This window comes from Eublepharis macularius, chromosome 7 (genome assembly GCF_028583425.1).
Source record: "Eublepharis macularius isolate TG4126 chromosome 7, MPM_Emac_v1.0, whole genome shotgun sequence".
Lineage (NCBI taxonomy): Eukaryota > Metazoa > Chordata > Lepidosauria > Squamata > Eublepharidae > Eublepharis > Eublepharis macularius.
In genome coordinates, this window is record NC_072796.1 from 19,724,238 (window position 1) to 19,749,198 (window position 24,961).

Sequence of the window (24,961 nt, forward strand, 5' to 3'; positions counted from 1 at the left end):
GTTGCCTAAAGCCCGTTATAATGAAACTATCATAAGATATATTGTCGAAGGCTTTCACGGCCGGAGAACGATAGTTGTTGTGGGTTTTCCGGGCTGTATTGCCGTGGTCTTGGCATTGTAGTTCCTGACGTTCCTGAGGAACTACAATGCCAAGACCATGGCAATACAGCCCAGAAAACCCACAACAACTATCATAAGATACATTGTGGAATTTGACAGCCGCTTCTACAGAAAAGAAACTGATCACGCACACGCACAGCAATCCAATACTGGTGTTTCTAAGATAGTATCCAGTGTGAGCTTGCGCTGATATTAGACTACAGGTAGAGATTTAATTTTGGTGTCTTTACAGCTTTTCTGTGTGTCAGAGTGGCTGCATAAGCTGCAAGTGCAGAAATAATTTAATTACACACGCTGTTAAATGTGGACAGAGTAGAGACGGTCCTGTTAGGAGTTTGTCCTGTTGTAATCAAGCACATCAGTGTTGCAAGATATTATATGGCCAGTTGTACAAGAATGTTTGAAGTACCAACTAGGTGAACAGCAGAACCCATGCTCATTTGCCTCTTATTTCAGGGTTACATGGCACTCATGAAGGAAGACGGTGTTCCTGATGACATGAAAGGGAAAGATAAAATCGTGTTTGGCAACATACATCAAATATATGACTGGCACAGAGAGTATGTTTTTACTTTCAATTTGTAATTTCAATTTTTATTCTTGTGTAAGCCACTTAATTACTGCAGTAAAACATCTTAAAATTGTTTTACTGCACTCCGACAATCCACTTATTATATATAAGTTTACTGCACTCGAACAATCCACTTGACATATATAAGTTTTAAAGGAGAAAGATCAAGTGAATAATGTTGACATTTGGAGTGTTTGTTCATGCTGGGTGCAGATCAAAAAGAGGAAAAATTGGTACTGGGGATGGATGCCATTCTGGTGTGTTGACTTGAGAACCACTCAGCTGTGTCTGGCTGAGCTCTCTGACTTTTCTCTATCTTGATTAGAGTTTAATTTTGGCTAGAATCCTGCAGTTAGGAGTCTAGTTTTAAATAAACCGCAGTATTGATTTTTGGTACTTCTGTGGAATTTCCCATAAAAATTGACACCACTGCTCAGGATGATAAGTAGATGTTGTTGAAAGGGAGTTTGAGAATAGGCGTCCTATGGCAGTGAGAACAAATGTCTGATGGCTTTTGCTATAATGACAGCTTCTCAAAAGGTAGCTAACAGATGCTGAACATCACAGTTGCATCTATAAGCCAGGCAGTTTCAGTGCTGAAGTCGCTTAGCTACACCTTGATGCTCATGGTCTGATTCTGTTTGATCACGGTCTCATGCATCCCATGCAACTTTGGCAAGGTCCCTCTCATTTGACGTATGAATGGGAGTTGATCCTTCAGGTACTCAGCAGTACTGCTTCCCCTAGTCACAGAGTTCTCTATATAAGTTGTCTGCTGCTCGTGGAACCAGGAAACGAATGCATTTGTGGGGCTCAAGAATTTAAGCTTGACAATGCTTAAAATCTCCTCCTTTTTTTGATTGCCCAAGTCTTCTACAGATGAGACCTTGGCTTTTGGACCTATTTTGTGAGTCTCAAGTTCACATTTTGCCCCAAGTTTTAGAGACAATGCTTGACCAATCCCAAGCACCAGGGTACCATGGGACTCCAAAATTTCTTTGTGACACCTAGTATTTTCAACAATCATTTATTGTAAGTGCCTCTCTAAGATTCTTATTAGAAGTTCAAAGCTGTTGGTCTTTAAGGTGCTACTGGACCCAAATCTTGTTCTTCTACTCTAGACCAACACAGCTACCTACCCACCTGAAATCAAACTTATTAAGTGAGGGATAGAAGCTAACTTTTTGTTGTGATTACAAGAGTAACCTCGTATTTGTTTATACACCACAACTTTTTATTATTTAAAATGACTAGAAACCATGGAGAGTTTAGGATTAGGTTTTATGGTAGCAATAATGAGGAAGTATGATTATTAAAATATAAAACTGTGAATGATAAGAAATAAGTCTGGCTCCTAAATTTTTGGAGTGGCTCCTAAAGCTGAAGAAAATTGATCAAGGCCTGGTTTAAAAGCCTTATATTTGGATTGTCCCTGGATAAGAATCACTGTCTCACAGTCTTTACACCATTTCAAGAGATTCCAGGGCGGATGGAGTAGTCTCCATAGACTCTGTGTTTGGAAGAGCGATACCCCACAGTGATCACTAGAGCCCCACATAATCATATGGGTCTTCTCTTTCCTTAATGTCTCATGGGTGGTTGTTGCTGTTTAATTGACAGGCCCTGGCCTAGAGCCAGCTTCTTAGCTTTCACTGCACGGTCTCGTGACAAGATTAATTTAAATTGGGATTTCCTCTTTTTCCCCACATGTACTAGTTAAAGATAATTTTTCAGTTCACTTTTGTTCAGGTTTGGAAGTCTGTCTAAGGCTGAACGTCTTGGCATGTAACTCTATACACCGTGTTTGGTATTAGCTGTTTCTGTGATGTGGGTATGGGATCTCTCCTAGCTGCTTTTGGATTCAAAGGAGCCCTTTTTACAGATAAACGTGCCTGTGCTGCTTCTCTTGTGTATATTTTTAAATGTACAAATCATGTTTTTCTAGAAACTGCCTAACACAACTTTCAAAAATAAGAGTGGAAAGGCAAGTCCTTGATATATCAGCCATGAACCTTAGATAATAATAGAAAGCAGAAACAATCCATAATGACATCCATTACTGTGCAGCAGAAACAATTAAGATAAATGTTTTCGTTCTGTTTAGTTTCTTTTTAGGAGAATTAGAGAAGTGCCTTGAGGATCCAGAAAAATTAGGGTCGCTTTTTGTTAAACATGTAAGTATGAGCATCTTTTGTTATGCTACCAGAAACTATTTTGATCATGAATCTGGATATTTGTCAACATACACACAGCCTTTACAGTTACCTATCAGCCTTAAACCACAACCCCCCAATTCTGTGATTAAATTTGATAGAAATACTGATTTTATTTAGCTAAATTTAGTTTGCCTCACTTATTTTATGTTCAGAATTTAGTGTCAAAGTAGCTGTGGGAAGGAGTTGTGTGGATAGTCCAGTGCCCAAGTTCTTAGTCGCTGGAAGCCATGCCTTGGGGGACTGTTGCGTATAGAATAGCCCTCTGTGGTCCAAAGCAACCTGGCGAGAAGGCAGCAAGAACCTTCAAAGCAGTATCCTTGTAAAGACAGCAGAAGATCTTGTGGGCTCTACCTTTCATGAGCACAAAGGATAGCTGCAGGAACCCAAAGTGGCCATCTGACTTGTGAGTCTACTTGGCTACATTTACATTGCTCAAAATCTTTAGAAGCTGGACTTCTTTGTTTGAAAAAGATTTCTGGCTTCCAGCCCTCATTTACTGAAAGAAATCTGAATGCTTATACCAAGGTCCCCCAACACGATGCCCATAGGTTCCATGGCCTGGCACCTGCCAAGTGTTTGTAGAAAGTGAGTAGGGCCAGGTGGGGCCTTTGCCCAGCAGGACTTCTGATTGCCCGTTGAAAAGCTGATTGGCTGGGCAGATTTTTTTAAAATTGCTTTGGCAGCAGCTGCCACCCTAGCACAAGGATATTCACTACCTGACTAAAGGTAAGCTGGGTGTATGCAAGGAAATATTTTTAAACATCATGTTCATTTTAAAAGGCATCCTGTTAAGCATAGCTTCTGCCTAAAATGTTGAAGAATTACTGCTAAAATAATGCATAACCTCACCTGACATTCTGTGGTGGGCTCTGCCTCCTGAGTGGCGGAGTGGCAGAATTCCAAAGGTGCCCTGAGGCTGAAAAAGTTTGGTGAGCCCTGGCTTAGGCACGTGCATTTCTACTCTCCATATTGCTCAGTCCAAATCTGAGCCCAAACCTGTCTTTGCTTTGCCCATTTCAAAGCAGTGCCTAGGGAGGAGTAGGGGGGGTTGTGGGGTCACATGGGGGCAGAAAATTGTGAATTGTGTTATCCAAAGTTAATTTGCATAGTTTACAGAATTTATTTTAATTGCAGGACTTATGCACTTGTTTATTGTGAATTCTATCTACCTTGTCTGCGGTATTTGTTGTTCCATCCTATGAACTAAACTATTGTTTAGTTCCTTAACAAACTGCAAGGGTTCCTCAGCCAGCAAATCAAATGTGCAAAGGATACACAAAAGGTAGATTTTAAAACCATTGCTGCAGAATTTCCATTAGCAGATCAGTTTCCTTAATTTTTACAGGACAGCACTATACATCATGTTTGTCATCAAAATATTACCTTCTCTGTGGTTTCAGTCTCAAGATACAGTTTCGTCTTTCTGACAAAGCTGTACAGTACTTACCTTTGTAGTGGCTAGAAAAGATGCTGTCTCAGTTAACAGAGACCACTGCTGGCTGGATCCATGTGCAGCCTGTTGTCCACTTCCATTCCTCCAAGCAAGTTTTGGTGCCCGCTTAGTGAAGAATGGATCACACAGAATGCCTGGGAAAAGCAATAACTTGTATGAATTGTCCTTTACATAGTCGCCTCCATTGTAATAATTTCTAGCATTGTAGTCTAAGTGAATTTGCTTTTTAAATTGCCTCTAATACTGTGTTTTTGTTCTTATTCCCCCACCACAGGAGAGAAGATTGCACATGTACATAGTTTACTGCCAAAACAAACCAAAGTCTGAGCATATTGTCTCAGAATACATTGATACGTTTTTTGAGGTATGTGCCAAAGAAAACTGTCTTTTCTGGGTCTTTCCAAACCTTTTCTTTGCTGTGTGTGATCCGTTGCTCCCCTCGGGATCTGGAACTGGGAGTTAAATTAGCTTACTGGTTATTATTCCCCCTCCTGTTAGCTCTGAAGTTTAATTGCTCTCTGTATTAAACTCCAAATCAGAGTTGGATTACAGCATAGAAACAGATGGTTTGCTTTTTTTGAGAAGACAAGGCAAATTTTGAGTCTTAAGATGGTTGTCATGGTAACCTAGATTTAGATCACTAGTTGCTTTTGCACACTAAGCTGAAGTGATTTGGGAAAGGAATTAAACAGAAACAGCTAGAATTCTTCTAATTGCACCCAGTCAGTTGAGAGGTGTCCTTACACATCCCAAGCTGCCAGAATCAGCATTGCAAACAGAATGCTGTTTTCAATGCTGATTCAGTTCACTCCAAAGTATGAGCAAGATGGCCAGGTGTGGTCCCTAAATGTGTGTAGATGTGCATAGTGACCCCTTCACAGTGCCTTCCATACAAAACATCCTCAGGTTCACGGATTTAGGCAGGTATCCACCACCCATCTCATCTCTATATACTAAGTAGAAAACCAGACAGGGCAACCAATTTCCTAAACTCACTACCCCTCACCCAGCTATTTGCCAGGGCTGTTGGAGTGAGGGAACTCAGTATTTGTTTTCCTTACACTCTGCCACCATTAAGTTAATTCGATACATTGGTCTTAACAAGAATGATCTGTGTGTGTGTGTGTGTGTGTGTGTGTGTGCGTGTGTGTGTGTGTTCACATACTCACGCCCACATGTATTGAGCCAACATGTGTCCAGTCATCTAGGTTTAAACAGAAGAAAAAAGAGTTAATTTTTACTTATAAATTTAACTACATAGGAGCCAGTGAATCAAACACAGAGATACTTTGTGTTTAACACATGAACTCATGATTCTAAACTCATATAACAGTTGTCAGGCCCATCCGCACCCACCTCGCTGCTCCGTCGTTCCTCCGTGCTGCCTTCCACCCCACGGGGGGTTGGGCTTCCTCCCTCGGCCTCAGAGTTGTGGTGGGGAGGGGGGTTACTTCACCCTCTTCCTCGTCCTGCCAGGTTGCACGTGCTCTCCTTCCCTCTCTCTCACTCTCTAGCAACGCCAACCAACCTCTCATCCCCAGCCTCATGGGGAAGAAACCCTTTTATTCCCTTCCCAGTTCCCTCCCCCCTTTCCCTTTCCCAATCACCCTCCATCTCTGGCGCGTCTGTCTCCCTTCCCCCTGCTACTCCCTGTATGATAGGCTTTCTGGTCTGCCCCTCCCCTCTGGTTGGTCTTTCCCTCTGGAACGAGCCCGCCTCCTGAGTTGGGCTCAGCATGCCGAGATTACAGCTGCCAACCCTTCACCCTCACCCCTGCTCCCAGACAACAGCCGAGTCTCACTCTGCCTGCCGCTGGGGTGTTCCTTCTTTTGGCCTCTGCCCAGCTCCTGTTGCTGCCTGGGAAGGCAGAGAAGGCTCTTCATGCATCAGCGTCTTCATCCCGCTCCTCCTCTGCAGCTCCTGCTGAGCTCCAACCTGTGCTGGCTGTCTCCGCTTGACTAAGGGGTTCAGCTGCATTGGGGAGGGGTGGGACTGGCTGAGTCCGGCGGAGAAGGCAGCACCAGACAACAGTGGAGGGTTAAAATATAACAGTTCACACAGAACTGTTTGAACTACTTCTCTCATCTGCACAAAATCCTCCTCTTCTCCCTAACTGGCTGTCAACTGACAGCCTGGCCCCACCATTCTGTCAGCTCCCATTGGCTGTCTCTGGGAGAGGTAGAAGTAAAGCTGACCATCCCAATGTGTAAGGACCTCTCAACTGATAGGATGCAAGAGTTGTTGACAGATTAGTTTTATCCCAAGAACTCATTGATGTGAAATAGTATAATCTTCTGTAATATGGCCAGCCAGGCAGAGATATAATGAAATATAGCAGAATAAAGGTAACATGTTGCTGTACAAAACTGGAATGAGGTAGTTGTTGCTCTTCAAATGAGTTGCCATCACTCACACATTAAAAATCACTGTGAAGCCGTCAAACATGGGATCCAGAGAATGTATAACTAGGAAATAAGATTGATATCACTGGGTCAGTGATGTGAAATAATGTTAAATAGGATTGAAACAGACCCAGCTTTTCCATTGTCATCCCTTCACAACTGTAGATAAGATAACTCTGAAAGGATGGGAAAAAATGCCCCTTTCTTGAATGAAACAACTCTGATTTTTGCATTGGAGTATGGATTGAAGGAAGTCAGAATTGAAACCATGTTTATGTATATGGGTTTGCGTAAATGAAAACCAAACTTTTTTATTAATACGTGGTTTCCAAATAAAAGAGCTAAGTGTAAATTAAGCAACGTCAAAGCAGAAATACTGTCCAAAATAGTACCTCAAAGCGGGTTTCAACAGTCCTAGGCTCATGTCTTTGTAAAAACCATCTCTCAAAGTAACAAGCTATAGCAACTGCTTTAAACTTTATTTTACTGTTACTAGGACCTGAAGCAGCGTTTGGGTCACAGACTTCAGCTCACAGACTTGTTGATAAAACCAGTGCAAAGAATCATGAAGTATCAGCTGTTACTAAAGGTAAAGCATTTAGAATGCTATCTACTTTCACTACCTGGGGAGTCTAAAAAGAGTCTGGGAAGACAGAAGGATAGCTCAAACTGCAGCTGACCACCCAGTTGCCAGCAGTCAGAGGAGTGAGAGTGGATGAAAGGAGGTGGAACAAACACACCAGTCCATTAAGAATGGGGGATGGGGTGAGGTGCGACTCCAGGGCACTGCTGTGCTGAAGGGGAGCAGAACACCCTCCAATATCATTGTATCGTACTCCTCTTTGAAGCTACTTTGGGGGTTCTTTTTGGTTGAAAGGCAGGGTAGAAATCAGAAGATTTATATTACTGTTGAACATTGGGAATACACTAACAACAGGCTGCTGTATACATTATAAATATGTACTGTTTTAGTTTTCTGCTTGAAGGGGGAGTATTTCTTAGAAAAATTCCCAGCAGCTGCTGATGTTCCACCATTTTGTGTCTGCTAAGGTAATTTATTCTAGTGTGTCACAGGGAATTGTAAGTAGCTGGACTTCATTCCCAGCTTAAAATAAAAAATGTTAAGAATTCTTCTGATGGCACAGGTTTCTGAGAAGATGGAGGTATGCTTCTGGGCGGGTTAGATCTCAGACTTCAGAACCATGAAAAAAGAAATGTACAGCAATTATAGAATAGTCAGGAGATGGACAAAAATGTTTTGGTATAGATTCCACTAATAAGGCATTATCAGGGCTTATTCAAAGCCCTGGGATGGAATACTGCATGCATGTACACTTTATGATGGTGCCCAGTTGCTAAACAACCAAGTCACTGTCCAATTTAGTTTTCTGTCTCTGTATGCATGGAAACTCTGAGTTCATTTTTTTTTCTTCCAGGACTTCCTCAAATACTCCAAAAAAGCGAACCTCGATACTACAGAATTAGAGGTACTTAGAAATATTGTCTTGTTTGTTTTGACAGTTATGGCTACAAAATTATTGCTCCACTAGACATTATCTTCAGTGGAAGTGTGAAAGAGATGACCAAATTAAAAGTTATTCTTCCCTGGTACTCTTGCCAGTGCTGCTTAGCAGGATGGACTGTATTTTTGTCTGACCAGTAGAAGGCAGATGATGTAAAAAGATTTGATTGGGGACTCTCTAGAAACATGGAGCTCTTTCCTGCAGCCTTTCTAGAAGCTGCCGGTGTGAGAAGAAGGTAGCGGATTGTTACCTCAGCAGGCTTCATGGTCTGCCATCAAACCTGAAGCTAGGTGCAGGCAGAGCACAGGAAGAAGGATCCAGAGCAACACATGAGCATTCTGGAAGAGGGAACCTCTAAGACAGTGCTTGCCAGATGTTATGGAGGGGAGGCAGCACAGCATGACACCCCCTCCCCTTGTGTCTGTCTTTTGGCCAAGCAGAACTTGCTGGCTGCTTATCCTGAGGGGGGATGAGCAGGGAGTACCATTCCCCCAAATCTAAGAAACAGAAGTGAGCATAGACTCCTTATTATCTTTCTCCCCTCCGCCTCCCCACTCTTAGGTAGGAGATCCAGAAGACCTGTCCCCTACACCTAGCCCCATTAGACCAGAAAAGCATGGCATTCCATAGTCACCGCATTCACCAAGAAGGGCATAGGCACCAGGCTGGGGTCTGGATTGGCAAGCCTGAACTAGTATGAACCTTGGATCTTTTGGCCTGACTCTCAAAGTGGCTGTAACAGACCAAGGCAAGTTCATAGGTTTCGGTAAAATTGAAGATTGTGTACATCTGTGTGCCATTTCACAGGTGGCTTTATTTCAACAAGCAGCATTACCTGTTTCAGGTCTTGCTGTCTACCAAGGATGTCCATCCCAGGAAGCCAGGATCCAAATATGTGACCATTCAACAAGAACACCTTTAATTGCATTGTCTAGCCCTTCACAGCTTCAATAATAGATCCATTAAAACACAACAGGTGTACCAAGAAATTCTTCAGTAGACATACATTCCCACTGGCTTTGGCCGGTGCTTAAAAGTGTAATGATTTTTCATTTGCTAATACACACATGAGAGACTGTTCTATCTCTGCAAACCTAGGGAGGTAGTGGAGTGAAAATGCTAAACTAGTGCTTGGAGGCTGTGAATAAATTGAAACTTAATCCATAGAAGATAGAATTTCTTTGTTTGAGTAATAAAACTGATCCAGGAATAGGTATACAGCTTGTTCTGGATGGAGTTAAAGTTGTCCTGGAGGAGCAGGGACACAGTTTGAGGGTGGGGTATTCTTAGATACCACAACACCCTTGAAGAGGCAGATGGCAGAAGTGCCTCTTGCCTGTATAGGCTTGTTCACTTGTAGCCTTTCTGAAAGCCAGTCTGGCCAAATGCCTTGGCAACTAGAATATCCAGACTCAAATATTATAGGGGTTTTATTTCAGGTTACCATTAATTCAGGAATTAATGCTGCATTGATTGAACTCTTCTGGGAATTTGCAGGTAGGGTCTGGTGTTCCCAGAAGTCTCAAGTCAATTTTTTTTGTCAGTTTGTTGTGTGTTTATTGTCTTAGCCATAGGCCATAACAATTCAAACAAGAAAACAGTAAAACAAAAAGCACGACAATATATAACAATTAAGTAAACATGAACAGTAAAATCAAAGGCTTACAGAATTTTTTTGTGTGGGGGGGTCTGGCTTGCATAATCTTTTTTGTGGTGTGGCACCTGAGAGAATATAAGGAGGACAATTAATATATGAGTATAGAGTTAGCAATGCTAACATTTCTCTGATTTGATTCCGCAGAGGGCTGTAGAGGTAATGTGCATAGTACCAAAACGGTGCAACGACATGATGAATGTTGGTCGTTTACAAGGATTTGATGTAAGTTCTCATCTCCCTGGTTTATACTTTATTCCCTTTTCTTCTAGAATAACCAGTCATTGTCATGAGTCATAATATTTGGTTTCAAAGCACTGCAAGTGTTTTTTAAACACAGAATTGTTTGTTTTGGCTTCTGAAATTCTTCTGAGACCTAGCTGGTGCCTAGCTGGTGCCTTCCTCCGATGATAGGCCAGCAGCAACCATTAACGGCTGCCTCCGTTCTGATTTTTCACAGCCACGTTCAGATCCAGCAGTGCAATGTCAGCCAGATGGCAAGGTATAAGGATGGCTGTATGTACAGGCACCATCCTTATCCAGCTGTAGCTCTTGGCTCTTTTTCAGCTTTTTACCCCACTGTCTTGAAATACCTGTTCCTCTGTGACATCCTATATATTTCAACAGTGGTCCACTGTAGAGCCCATTGCATTTACCAACACAGTTGTTGAGTAACAATGGCTCAGATCAGTTCCACAGGTGTGATATCTGTTGCACATGTATCATGTGGGGAAAATGAGCCACATTTCTGATTGTCTGCTACTTGCATATTTGAGTATGAATATTTGTGGCATTTCCCAGTGGTCTGGAAGAAGTGTCAAAAAGACCCAACATCATGTTTAGTGGGAAAGCCTTTCCTCTGTGAGGAACCTGCATGATACTCATCATAAACTGCCTTGATCCTTTGCTGCTTTGGTGTACCGTAACCAAAGAGAGCACACAAAGATGTTTTCTTTTAAGTGGAATGAACCCATTTATTCTTTGTTTTGATTGCATGATCTTCTTGTGAAAAGGGAGGTTTCACTTGATATGTTTTGGCTTCTGTTTTCAGGGTAAAATTGTTGCCCAGGGTAAGCTGCTACTGCAAGATACATTCATGGTTACAGACCAAGAAACAGGACTCTTGCCACGATGCAAAGAGAGGCGAGTCTTCCTGTTCGAACAGATCGTCATATTCAGTGAACCACTAGATAAAAAGAAAGGCTTCTCAACACCAGGGTTCTTATTTAAAAACAGCATCAAGGTTAGTATTCTGAATATATCTCTTTGTGCAGGAGGCCCTGGGGTTTTTAATTGCACTTCAGTTTTGGTGTCTAGTCCAGCAGCCTTCACACTTTTCTTATGGAGAAGCAAAAGCGTTTTGCCTTTTCTGTGTGGCTCACCTCCTGAATCTCTGGGAAAGGGCTAGCAGAATGCTCTGGTTGAATGGGGGGAAAGAAAGCCACCAGGGAGAATAGCTGACCTTCTGGCCTGTCTTTGCTTTCTCCTCCCTCCTCCAAGACAGCTTACCACTGTGTGACAGACGAATAAGGTCCAAGAAATCTTGTGAATTGTGCCTTACGTGGTGTATGGGACATAATAACCAGGCCCATCTGAGAAGTGGAGGCTACGGGGAAGGAGCAGCTTGGGAATCAGGATCTAGAGTTTTCAATCCCGGGCTCTTCTGATCTCGGACTTACGTCTTAACTTGTGCTTCCTTTTTTTTTTAGCATGTTCTGCCCAAAGCTACTATTTGAGATGAATCACCGTTACCTGATTCATCTTGCAAGCTGCAGTGTGTGCACTTTTCCCACCAGGGGGCCTCAGTAGTTCACCACCAAAACTAGCCTTTTGCCTTTCCTGCTGTATTCCACATTGGCTCAACTGTTGGATGTAGAGTTCTCACATTCCTGCTGCTGGTGGACAAACTCCCAGTTGTTTGCCCCTGTGCCCGCTGAACGCTGGTGATCAGCAGGAGGTGGCAAGCCACCCAATGATTGCCTACTACTGGCAGGGGAAATGCACAGTGTATGTGCTTCCAGCAGGGGAGCAACAAAGTCACTTCCAAAAGTGGCATCATCATACTGGCTGCAGGAGTGCTCCCATGCTTTGTGTGAGGCTGATTTTGGCCTCAAACAAGCCGATTTCAAAGAATCAGCCATGCACAAAGCACGGGAGCATTCCTGCGGCCACCGCAATGATGTCACTTCCAGAATGTGACTGCTGCTTCCCTGTAGCTCCATTCCGTGGCTTTATTGAAATAAGTGAAATAATGAAAGCACATTTAAATTGCTGCTGGCTTTGGGGGCGTGGGGTCTATGTGTATTGCAATGGCATGCTATCACTGCCAGGGTGCACTCGCTCCACTTGGGCACTGGATGATCAAGTGGTGCAACTGGAATGCCAATAGTTTTATTTTTTTCTATGTTACATATAGTCTATGTTTCTCAGTGAGCCTCAAGGAGGATTTAATATCGCTGGGATAGCCAATAAATAATGTGACAGGGTTTAAAATTGCAGAAACATTTGGGGGGAAAGCAAAAAATCTGACACAAAGCTAAAGCAATGCTGAAACAAAGCATCAGCAATTTAACATGGCACATTGAATGATGCAGAAATTACCTAGTAGGAGAATAGTACGGCCATGGACTGAACACAGCAGTATAGCCTACAGTCCCTGTCCCTTTACCAAAGCATCTTTAAGAGCCATTTTTTTACAGTTCAGCCAACTTACCCATGTAAAAAAAGCCCTCCTGATTAGTTCAGATTTGCATAGTTTGAAGACCTGATAAGTCCCCAAAGGTTTTCAAGGTTCACCAGGTTTTGGGTTGAAGTTTGCATAGTTTGTTGAAAGCTAGGAGAGCGTGAGCGCTCCTAACCTCATCAAGCAGGCCATTCCGTAAGGAGAAGGCCACAACAGAGAATGCATGTGATGGGCAGTTGTTGATTTTGGTACCTGTAGAAGACCTTGTTCAGATAAGTAAAGCTGCCATGACGGAGCATAGGGAGAGAGGCGATCCTGCAGACATGAGGGATCAAAGCCATGAAGTGCTTTGTATAGGATAGCCAGTATCTTGAATTGAACCTGGTAATGTTGGGCAGCCAGTGGAGTGACTGCAGAGCGGGAGTCATATGCATGCTCCGCCTGGCTTCTGATAACAACTGAGTTGTGCCATTCTGCTCCAACTGAAGTCTCCAAGTTTATTTTGAGGGGAGACCTATGTAGAGTGCATTACAGTAGTCTAGTCTCACCATTACCATGGTTTGAATCCAGGTAGTCCGATCAGCCATGTCAAGGTAGGAGCCAGCTTCCAGGCTGGACTGAGTTGGAAGTTTGCAGTTGCATTTACTTACTTCCCTAGCAGCAGTGCTGGATCTAGTATAAACCTTACGCTCTTAACTGTGTCAGCAAAGGTCAATTGAACCCCATCAACAGTGAGGAGTACAATGTCCTTCAAGATCTCTGCTTTCCCAACCAGCATCACTTCTGTCTTGTCTGAGTTCAGTTTCAATTAGTCTACTTTTAGCCATTTGACCAGAGCAGTTGTAACAGGAATATTAGAGCACATTATACCATAGTTGTACATGTCATTTCTAGTGAACTGTATATGAACTTTGGTGTAGTTTTTGTTAACAGGTTGTATAACCACACAGATGTTCCTTTCATCTTTGACAACCAGTTAAAAGTAGTGGACAGTAGTAGATAAATGGTTCTTCTGTTGTTAAAATGGACAAATGATGATCATCTCTCTTAACTTTTCTTGTCACCTTCTAATGGTTTATGCAGTTATCTTGCACCTAGACTTGGCATCACTTTTTGGCTAGGTAGAATGTCACATGATTAAAAGTTTGAATAATCCGTTAAATCTAAAATCCAATCATATTTTTATATTATTGTCATGTGTGAAAAATCTTAGATTTCTCAGTAGATAGCACATGTCAGCTAGTATTAAACATGCCATCCGGATAAGGACTTGGGAGATTGCTGAAAGAAATCTCATGAAGATCTAGGTTAGAAAAATATATTTGTGCATGCTTATTTAAAATGCAAAGTATTTCTTAGTAAATCTGATTCTAAATCAATCTTAGATTTAATTGAGAGATGTTAGGAGAGGTAATATTCCTTGCATTTATTTGTTCCATTCTCATAGGATTTATTTTAATAATGCTTTATATTTGGGTATTTTGCTTTATTAAAAAAAAGTAAGAGTTTATTTCATTAAAGAATAAAAATTACACTCTAAAAGAAGTCTCTGTGTACCTTTATGGGAAGAGTTAAAACAAGGAGAACCCCTATAAGTTATTTGCACTAATTAACAAGCTCTCCAAAAGAGAGTTCTCTGTTTCTTAGGTCTCATATCTAAGGCATTTACAGTTACTCAAAGCTGAGATATAAAGCTCTGCACTGGAGCGTTTAAAATCCTTAATGAGGCCCAGGTAAGCAATCTGTTGCACAGTCAGGTAGTGATTCGAGACCTCTACATCATCACCAGAGGATCTGGAGAGCAAGATATAGATCTGAGTATTGTCCACATGCGAATGTCATCCAATTCCAACGCTATAATTTTTTTTCCTAAAGGCTTCACATAGAGGTTGAATAACATGGGAGATAAGACTGCACGCCTGTGGAAGGCAGCTGCAACATTTGAGTCTGTTCCATGAGGAACAATTTAAACTAGTCCAAGGCACATTCCCTGATACCTACTTTTGTCTTCAGACACCTCAACAGGATGGCATGATCTACTGCAGAGGACACCAGTGTGGTGCCCGTGGGCGCCATAGTGCCCACCGGCACCTTTCCTGGTGCCCATAATGTGTTTTCATAAAGTAAGTTGTCCCAGGTGGGGCTCTTACCAGCACAGCATCTCATTGCCTGTGCAAATTAAAATAATGTTGCTGCAGTGACAGCCACTACAATATTGTTTTTTCTCTCACTTCTCTTTCCCATTGTGTTTATAAAATTACCCCTCATCTTCCCTGCACTCGGACTTCCTTTTGGGGGGTGGGGGTGGCTCCAGCTTCTATGGCAGCCATTTTGTGTTTGGCTCTGCCTCTTGCAGTAGCCATTTCATTGTTGTTCCCACCACCATGTGTCAGAATTCCCAAGGTGCTCACTGGCACAGAAAGATTTGGGGACCTCTGATCTACTGTATCAAAAGCTATAGATATATTCCAGCAGGAGCAACAAACAAGCATAGCCTTTGCCTACATTCAGACAGGTCATGAACTAAAGCCACCAGAGCCATCTCTGACCCATAGCATGGCCTGAAACCACACTGAAAGGGTCTGGAACACAAGAGTTATCCAAGAAGGCCAGGAGCTGGTCTGCCATTGCTCTCGATCACTTTGCCCAAAAGAGGCAGATTAGAAGACTGCGTGATAACTGGCTACATTGTTTTTGTCTAGGGATTTTGTTTTGTGTAGTGCGCTGTAGTGTGTAGTGGCCAAGGAAAGGTGCTTTGAGTTAGTGACTGATTTATGATAGAGACCAAGGGCTAACTTACGTGGTCCTTGCATGATTTTAGAAGCCAATATGGGCAAGGATCCAGTGCACAAGTAGTGGCCTTCACAGATGCCAGGATCCTGTCAATATCCATCACTGTAACAGAGTCAGAATGGTCCATAAGTGGAAGAGACAGTGCATTAGGCATTTCTTCTGCCTCACCTGTATTACAACTGGCATTCAGATCCAAGTGTATTTAAGGTATTTCATCGGCAAAAAACTTTTCAAAGGTGTCACAGCTAACTCTGTGTTCCTGAGATTGAAAAGGTTTGGTTTTAGGAGTCAGAAGATGTCAAGGTATCGTGAGCAATTGGGATGGTCATGAACTGGTTGATGTGATGGTTGTGGAGAAATAACATTTCGTTGCTGCTAAAACTGCCACTCCATGGGCCTTTAATGAGCTCTACAGAATGCTCTTTCAGATTCAGCACAAGTTTTCTTCCAGCGTGTTTCTAGATAGCTTCTATAAAAAGTATGGTCATTACTTAAATGCTTGAACACGACTGTGTGATGTTACATTTTTGTGGGCGATAAGTATATTTGAAGTCTTCTGAATGATTTCCCATCATCATCAAAAAAGCAATTGGGAAATTATTTACTTATATGTTTTAAAGATTTATTCGCTGCCTTTCAACTTTACAGCACTCAAGTCAGCATGATGTAAAAAACCAATTATCATAAAAATACAAAAAAAATTAATAGAAATCTCCCTCTGATAGTGGGACAGCAGTTGCTTGGATGGTGGTTCCCTAGCCCCTCCTCCCCGGGTGAGAAGTCTTCAGCGTCCTTGGTGCCACGCAGGGAGGAGCCAAGTGTGCCTCCTCCTCTAATGGTACAATGGCAATTGCTAGGCAGGTGGCCCCTGGGGTGAGAAGCCTTCAGTGTCCTAAGGGCAACGCGGGGAGGAGCCATGTGTTTTTCTGCCTGTAATGGTAGAATAGCTGTTGCTCGGATGGTGGCTCCCTCCTCCCAGGTTGAGAAATCTGTATCCTGGAGGCCATACCAAGAGGAGCCAGATGCCGCTCTGCCTCTGATGGTAAAACGGCAGTTGCTTGGATGCTGACTCCCTAGCCTCACCTCCCAGGGAGAGAGGTCCTCAGCATGTTGGGGGCCAAGCAGGGAGGAGCATGATGCTTCTCTACCACTGGTGGTATAATGGCAATGGCTTGGACGGTGGCTTCCCAGTTCTTTCTCCCAGAGTGAGAAGCCCTCAGTGTCCTGGGGGCCAAGCCAGAAGGAGTCAGGTGCTGCTCTGCTTCTGACGGTGGAATGAGCACACGTGAAACTCCTTTTCCCTGACTGAGGTGTCCGTGCTTTTTTCATTCCCTTTAGTGGGGCTGAACATAATCCTCAGCTACCTGGGACAAGGCAGAACCACCTCCAAGCCACTGGGCAGAGCAGCTTTTTTGGAAGCGAGAAGGGGATTCATCTTTCTTTTCTGGCAAACAGCAGCGCAACCATTTGCTAAATTAGTTAGTTTCAGATAACAAATGTTATTAGTTTCAAAATGTGTTTCTAGACCTACTTGGTAACAATAGTTTGGACGTTTGTGTGGCTGCTTTTGTGGGCTGTTCTGTGGACAGAGTGGAATAGAAGCAGAGGTCTGTCACACGCAAAACGTTTCTCAACACTCTTTTTCCTTTCTAATCAAGGTGAGTTGCCTTTGCTTGGAGGAAAACGTAGACAACGATCCATGTAAATTTGCACTAACGTCAAGAGCAGGTGATGCTATGGAGACTTTTGTTTTGCATTCCACCAGTCCAGGAGTCCGCCAAACGTGGATCCATGAAATCAACCAAATCTTGAAAAACCAGCGTAATTTTCTAAATGGTAAACTGAATTATGTTTAAGTGTGCCTTGACTGTACCTTATGTAGCGTGGGTATCCACACTCTTCTTATAACAACCTCCCGTGTCCTTCCCTTTTTCTAGAGTGGATTACTAAATAACAATCCATTTTTTTATTTAGTTTGAAATATACAGATGTCCAACTTTGAAAGATAGGCCGATGTATCAAAGAATTTCATCTTTCCATCCACACAAATTCTTGGCACTCTGGCATGAGAATTAGAATCCAAATATTTACTATAAATGCAATTTATAAGCAACCATTACAAATCACCTTTGATTAACTCATATTGACCACTTTTCCAGTATATGACCATGCCTTCTGTTGCTCATGCCAAACTGTTCAAAACTTTGTTCCTCATAATTTGGACAGCATTTCTTTCATAAATGGCATTGTGTTGCTTTTCAAGTGTCTTAGAATTAAAATACTGATATATTTTGTGTTTATGTTTATCATCAGATTTATATCCCACCTTCCCCACAAGCAGGCTCAGGGCAGCTCACTACAGGTATTAGATTGGCTTGAGAAGAAGTTTGGATAGCTATTCCTCTAGACACCATTTTTTTAAAAATCATAGCATCGAAGACATGGTACAATTTTATAGACTAACACCCTAACTGTTCCAAATGTGTGTTGATGCAGAGAACTACATGTCTTTCACAACTGAGCTGTGTCTGTTCAATTACCTGAAAATGCTACATTGCAGTATACCATAAATAACACCACGGAAGAACCAATGGTTCTCTTCTGCTGAGTGTCGGATATGGTGAATGTAGTGTTTATGACTTTGGTCATGAAAACAGTAATTGAGAAGAAGAGGAAGATATGGTGAATGAGGGTTAGCTTCTTATCTGTCTTTCCTTGTCAGAAGACGAGTATACAACTTTTTTGAAAACCAGTATCAAATTGCATGGTTTATTCTAATTTCTCTCCATTTTTATCAACTGCTGTCTCAGCCTTGACATCACCAATTGAGTACCAGAGGAACCACAGTGGTCCTGGCGGAAGCAGCAACAGCAGTGGCCCTAGCAGTTGCCCTGGAATCCCCAGCTCCAGCCGTAGCAGGCCTTCCCGGATCCCGCAGCCGGTCCGACACCATTCCCCAGTCCTGGTCTCCTCTGCAGCCTCCGTCCAGGCAGAGGCAGACAAGATGTCAGGTATGTCCATTCACAGTTCCTCTCTGCCTCCCCACAACACCACCCTAGAGGCTGGCCTTAGCCAGGCAGGCAGACACCCACCAAATGCACAACAGAATGGTCCAGAGAGAGAAACTGAGAAGATCCCAAAGATGAAGGCAATGGAGAGCCCCCAGAAGACATCGAGGGGAGTTTATGGCTCAGCAGACGCAGATCAGAAGGAATGCCGTGGAAATTCTGAGGAGATCCGTTCGAGGAGCAGCATAGGATCTTTGACACTGGGGAAATCTAGACCTGGAGCCATCTCACCAATAAGCTCTCCTGTGATGACTTTCCCATCTCCTTTTGGCAAGGAAATGTTTCCACCCAGCAGCCCCCTGCAGAAGGGCTCCTTTTGGAGCTCGATCCCGGCATCCCCTGTCAGCCGCCCTGGTTCCTTCACTTTTCCTGGGGACAGTGACTCCCTCCAGCGCCAAGTTCACCGCCTCTCTTCACACAGCAAGGACACAGATCGCATGAGCACATGTTCCTCGACCAGCGAGCAATCAGTACACTCCACCCAGAGTAATGGGGTAAGAGCTGGAGCACTTCTGTCCTACGAACTCTTCTAAAAATCTTCTCATGCTCCCCCTCCTGTGCGTGACCATCACTCTCCATACTAACTTCTGGCTCTCCAGTGCTGCATCACTGCTCTGAAATAATAATCAACTGCTCCAATCTTTATATGCAAATCTAAGTAGAACCGTATGTTGTGTCTCTGTGTGTGTGTACCTTGCAGTATGTATTCGGACACACAGAAAAGCCTTCTAACTCTCTCTAAATGTGATTCCTGCCTCTGCTGAATTTTTTTAAAAAGCTAGTCTGACTTCTACTAACTCGCTCTTGGCTTTTTTCCATCTAACATGAAGGCAGACATTTTAACAGGCTGTGCGCAGCCACAGTAGTGGATTTCCGCGTATCCACTCCCTGTATTTCCATTGCAGAATAGTTCAGGACTTCCTCCTTTTCCACTGACATACAAGCACACACATAGAGATTGCCCTGCAGAGTCAAACCAAAGGTCCACCTAGACCAGCGTCCTTTTTCCAACGGTGGCTGCCTGATGCCTCTGGAAAGTTCGCAAGCACAGCGCGAATTCGGCAGCCCTCTCTGGTTCGTTCCCAGCCTCTGGTATTCAGAGATAAAATGCCTCTGAATGTGGAGCTCACATTTAGTTATCACTCCATGCTCCTCTTCTTTATAATACCAGTTGAGCAAAAGCATTTTGCGTATCTGTCTTTAAGATGCATACCTAGTCAAGAAATTTTTTAACATCAGAGAAGAAATCCAGAGTGTGTGTAAGCATACACAGTTAAAAGTTTACCACAGTCAAAGCATAGAGGACCTGGAGATTCAGTTTTGAAGCTGCTTTGCTGTCTGCAGTGTTAAGAGGAGACTTGTCAGCCAGCAGACTCGCTGTCCTCTCTTTTCTGCCTGAAGAAGCGACACACAATTCACAGGACACTTGCCGACACTTGAAAATGAACACTGATCATTGGGAGTGTGATGGACATTTTCTAACTCTGATGTTGTTTCTAATCCCATTATTTAAACGTGTGTACACTTTTCCAGTTCCCTTCTTAGCTTCAGCACAACACAAATTGCAAATCACTTGGCCTTCAGAACTTTCCTTGAAAGCATGCACTATTGACTGAATTTTTTTTAACAATGTAGCACTTTCAAGACTTCCTCTTTTTATACTTCTTGTTTCATAGTTTTAGGGTAAGAAGTTCTGCTTTGCATGTCTGTTCTTGTTTGAGCTTCCATTATTTGTATCTGATTTGGCTTTGGCTTGCCTCCTTAAATTGTTTTCTTAGCTTAGAGAAAAATCACCTTGGCTGCCAAGATACTAAGCAGGCTTTGAGCTTCAATTAAGGAACTGGGGCTGTTAAAAAATAGTATGTTTTGTTGTTATTGTTTAATACCTGGCACAGTGGGATTAAAGTGTCACGCCTTTAGTTGCAAAGGCCAAATTCTGTATTTTATGCTTTTAAAAAAACTGTCCTGGATATCAAAGATGTATGTATGTATTAGATGATATATCAAGCATAAAAGACAGAAGCGGCACATATTCACAATTATCTGGGAGGGAGTGCCGTTAGACCTCCACACATTCCAGTAACAACCTTGATTGTGATTTTGCTCACTATTTCCTTTTCCCCATGTCCTCTTGAAGTTGGAAACTCTACTTGGCAACACAGAACTTAATATTTGCTATGTGAGTTACACCAGTGGTGAGAAGAATATCGTGATAAGCCAAAGATTGCTCCCTTGTTGATTTTTTTCCTAAGCATTGTACTAGGGAAATGGAATGGCATGCTTCCTTCAGATCAAGGACTGGCAACATCCTGTCTCCAAGACAGTTGCGGGGAACACTTTTGTAAATTCTCTACAAACTCTGATTTCAGCTTAGACAAGCAAATTAAATTTGTAGCCTTCTACCTACACATGTGTCATATTTAGGTCCATGATGTTTCCCAGCAGTTCACATACCCGAAATGGACCACAGCAGGACTTACATGCGCTCTCCTAGCTGGGTTGTCAAGCCAAGCACAGGATGTCCCAGGGAGGAGGTGGTGTTTAGTATGGAAAGCTGGAATCTGGGCAAGATTGGTGGTCCAGGGAATTGAAGGGCAACAGACAGGATGCTGTGGAATGTCTTAATGATTTTGAGCATCTGTTTCACTTTGTTCCTCTATGGTTAGCAAGGCTAGCACTTTCACTCACCCCTGGCATAAGCCATGTGTCTTTGTGGACAGACCAAGTAATGGTGGGACATGAAGTTTACTTGGGATTTCAATTCCTTGGCCCTGTCCAAACCTAGAAAAGAATCTGAGAGAGACTGTTTGAAAATCATTCATTTGTGTGATTACTATTGATAGCAGGAATTTTATCCAATACTAAATAGGAATTATAATATAGATCAGAGTTAGCTTACAGTACTGATTTTTAAAGCAGGGGTGTTGGTATTGTCTGAACTCTCCCTCATTAGAGTTCTGATAGGTTCAAGATAGATCAGAACAGTTCTGCCTTGTCAACTTATTTCTAGTATGCCAGTGTGCATTAATAATTTGCAGCCATCTTTTAAAATGGAAGCAGAGTTTGTAAAGGCTTATATGAGTGTTGAGTCCCTGTGTTGCCCCATAAAAAAGGAGGCCAGACTATTAGTCTATAAACAAAAAAATCTCATGATTGCATTAAGGGATGGAATATAGAAACAGGAACACCTGCTTCATTGCCCTCTAAGCATACATAATGGATTAGTTAATTAGATAACAGCAAATGTATTTTTTATCTTAGATCCTGAGGCTCACAAGCCATGTTGTTTGTGTCTGTGGTAAAGGTTCGCCTAAATGCAAGGTTACTGAACTGGATATACTGCCACGTGCTGAGGTTGTGGGAAAAAGCGATCATAGATACTCACTTTGTATCTAAACCTTTCCCTTTGTCCTCCTTTTTTCTCCCCTTGTTTCTAATTGATTAATCCACAGAGTGAAAGTAGCAGCAGTAGCAATATCTCCACCATGCTGGTGACACACGATTATACGGCAGTGAAGGAGGATGAGATTAATGTCTACCAAGGAGAGGTCGTGCAAATTCTAGCCAGCAACCAACAGAACATGTTTTTGGTGTTCCGAGCCGCCACTGACCAGTGCCCCGCAGCCGAGGGCTGGATCCCCGGCTATGTCCTGGGGCACACCAGTGCAGTCACCATTGAGAACCCTGATGGAACAATGAAGTGAGTGTCTGGGATGCTCTTGGAAGAGGATCATTTGTACATTTGACGTGCTACACTTTCCAGAGAGGTAGCTCTGATAAAGTCTGTTGTGGGAAAACCAACCAAGAGCCCTGTGGCACTTTAAAGGCCACCATATTGATTGTGGAAAAACTTTTGTGGGGTGCATATTTACATGGTTATACGTATATACATGGTTACAAAGAAAAACTGTGAAGACTTTAAGATGCCTCAGAACCATGTTGTCTTTGCATTCTGATTTGCTTTTTAATGACATCCAAACTTGATATTGAAAGCTTTTGATATTTAGAACTGGGTTATTGGCATAATGATTTGGAAAGAGACATCAAGAAAGTATAATCTTTAATACCTGGGGCATCTGTGTGTTCTTTAGCATGAGGCTGATTTTCATGTTCTAAGGTGCAGGGTTGAGGCAGTAAAATCTTTAGTTGTTGCCTTCCTCGTCGTTTTTTAATGTCTTTGCCAAGAAAAATCCATCATTTTGAAACTGGAAAAATAAAAGAGTGTTAAGTTACAGTCCACTGTTATACCTAAATTAATCTTAACACAAGTCATCCAACTGAAATAAGCAGCTGTATGTGTGATTAAGAATCATGACCAGGTCATTCACATCAGTTCCTAGAGAAGGAAACTGAGAGACTAGGAAACAAAATTGGACTGGTTTGCCGATCCTTTCACCTGGATCCGTGATTTGACTGTTGAAATGCACTGTACAGAGGTCTCCCCTCTAAGCTACCTTGGAGACTCCAGTTGATGCAGAACACTGCACCTTAGTTATTATCAGGAACTAGGAAAAGAATGAATATCACTCCCATTCTGCAGTCACTCCACTGGCTACCTGTCAGTTTCTGGGCTCAATTCAAGGTATTGGCTGTCATATACAAACTCTTCATGGCCTTGTCTGGCATGTCTATAGGAGTGCTTCTCTTCTTATGTTCCATCATGGCAGCTTCATTAATCTGAACAAGGCCTCTTGCAAGTGCTACCCATGCCACCTGCATTCTCTGTGATGGAATGGCCTACCTGAAGAGGTCAGGAAAGCTCCCACTCTTGGTTTTGCACAAATGATGTAAAACTGAATTATTCAAGAGGGCTTTTTACTCAGATAGAAGGGCTATATGGTAAGGAAGTGGTCTCAGGAGGATACATCAGTAGAGGGATAGGAACCATAGACTTTAGTACTGTGTGCTGTCTGTTGCTTTGGATATCATCCTACTGGCTAATTCTATGTTGTTTAATGTGTCAGCCTTAGAATTGCTTATGCTCTGTTTCAGCAGTTCTTCAACTCTGTATTGGATTTCTGCTGGTTTTCAATCTTCACAAATTTGCATTTACAGACCATATTGCATTGTTTATTGAAATGCCCTTGGAATTGACTGTACTAAATCACACTGTGTAATTCACCTTGAGTCTCAATGAAAAAGGCAGAGTATTAAAAAATGTAAATAATTAAATAAATGCAGGAACAGAAAAACAAGGTAAAGCAGCTACTGCAAAGGTGAAGATCAGCATGTAGCCTGAATGTTGTGTAACATAGCGCAGGCAAAAAGCCACAGTGAAAGAAGACAATGTAGGAAGTAGCAAAGGATTGATGGAAGCCATCACCTGACATTTCAGTAATGACAAAGTATGTTTGCATGAAGCCACTTCATACTCAACAGGGGCACCGAACATTAGACTCCAGGTCATTATTACTACAGTCCTGGCTTTCAGCTCCCCAACATTTAACACTCATTCCTTGTCCAAAGAGATAACAACAACATTCAATTTATATACCGCCCTTCAGGACAACTTAACACCCACTCAGAGTGGTTTACAAAGTGTGTTATTATTATCCCCACAGCAATAATAACCTTGTGAGGTGGGTGGGGCTGAGAGAGCTCCTAGAAGCCTGTGACTGACCCAAGGTCACCCAGCTGGCTTCAAGTGGAGGAGTGAGGAATCAAAGCAGGCTCTCCAGATTAGAGTCCCGCCGCTCTTAACCACTACCCCAAACTGGCTCTGACATGTCTGAGAAATAATCTCATGACTTTTCTGAATAAAAAACGCTTCTTCGTTTGGGTCCTTATGAACGCGTAACCAACTTCTTTCTCTACATGAAAAGTTGCCATCTTCCAGTCTCCAAGATGAATGTTGAGTTGTTTTAAAATTTCATACTTTGACAGCAGAGGCTTAGACAAAAAAGAATAGTTTGCATTTCAGAACCCCATCCTCAGAACACTTGTTGATCCTGGGTCTGTCTCAGTGTTGCTTGGCTTAGTGGGCAGACACTCTGAACCGCTGCATGGATTGAGGAGGAAAACTACTTTATGTCAAAAATGTTGGAAAATCCCACTTGCACTAGATCTTTTCTAGAATAAGAAGGCAGTGGCAGTGGGACATAGCATCTTTTTAGCTAAAATATGTGAAACGTAATCAAAGGAGAGCCATGAGCTGGTTACCCCATTACGTGGGCAGGCAAAAGTGTCGGTTGGCGTTTTCCCATCTGTGTTTTTTCTAAACGCTTGCTGTCAGCCAATTGCTCAGTCTCTGCCACATTAAGAAGGCAGTGGTATGCTTTGCTGCTTGAATGGAAGAAGTTAATACATCAACCCTTCTGGTAAGAGTATTGTTTAGAAGAAAGTGAGCCATGCACCTGGCTATTAAGGAAGTGGTAAACAGCATCTGTGCTGCACAATTCAAACTTGTAAGACTGAATGCGTCTCTCGTATTAAAACTTTCCTTCCACATTGAAAACTAGAGTTGGGGTGAAGGTTTGTA

At 42.6% G+C, this 24,961-nt stretch overlaps 1 protein-coding gene across 2 annotated transcripts in view; it reads left to right on the forward strand.

Annotated features, from left to right (window-relative positions):
- Window positions 1–24,961, forward strand: part of TRIO (trio Rho guanine nucleotide exchange factor) — a 283,152-nt gene that overhangs the window by 244,708 nt on the left and 13,483 nt on the right. Inside the window, exons 40-49 of one of the 2 annotated variants that reach the window (XM_054985288.1) lie at window positions 577–680; window positions 2,796–2,865; window positions 4,635–4,724; window positions 7,259–7,351; window positions 8,199–8,249; window positions 10,087–10,164; window positions 10,991–11,182; window positions 17,074–17,251; window positions 18,226–18,977; window positions 21,936–22,183. In XM_054985288.1, the coding sequence (XP_054841263.1) occupies window positions 577–680; window positions 2,796–2,865; window positions 4,635–4,724; window positions 7,259–7,351; window positions 8,199–8,249; window positions 10,087–10,164; window positions 10,991–11,182; window positions 17,074–17,251; window positions 18,226–18,977; window positions 21,936–22,183 (1,856 nt within the window). Of the gene's footprint in view, window positions 1–576; window positions 681–2,795; window positions 2,866–4,634; window positions 4,725–7,258; window positions 7,352–8,198; window positions 8,250–10,086; window positions 10,165–10,990; window positions 11,183–17,073; window positions 17,252–18,225; window positions 18,978–21,935; window positions 22,184–24,961 lie in introns of those variants that run through there. The other variant, XM_054985291.1, reaches the window with a different exon arrangement.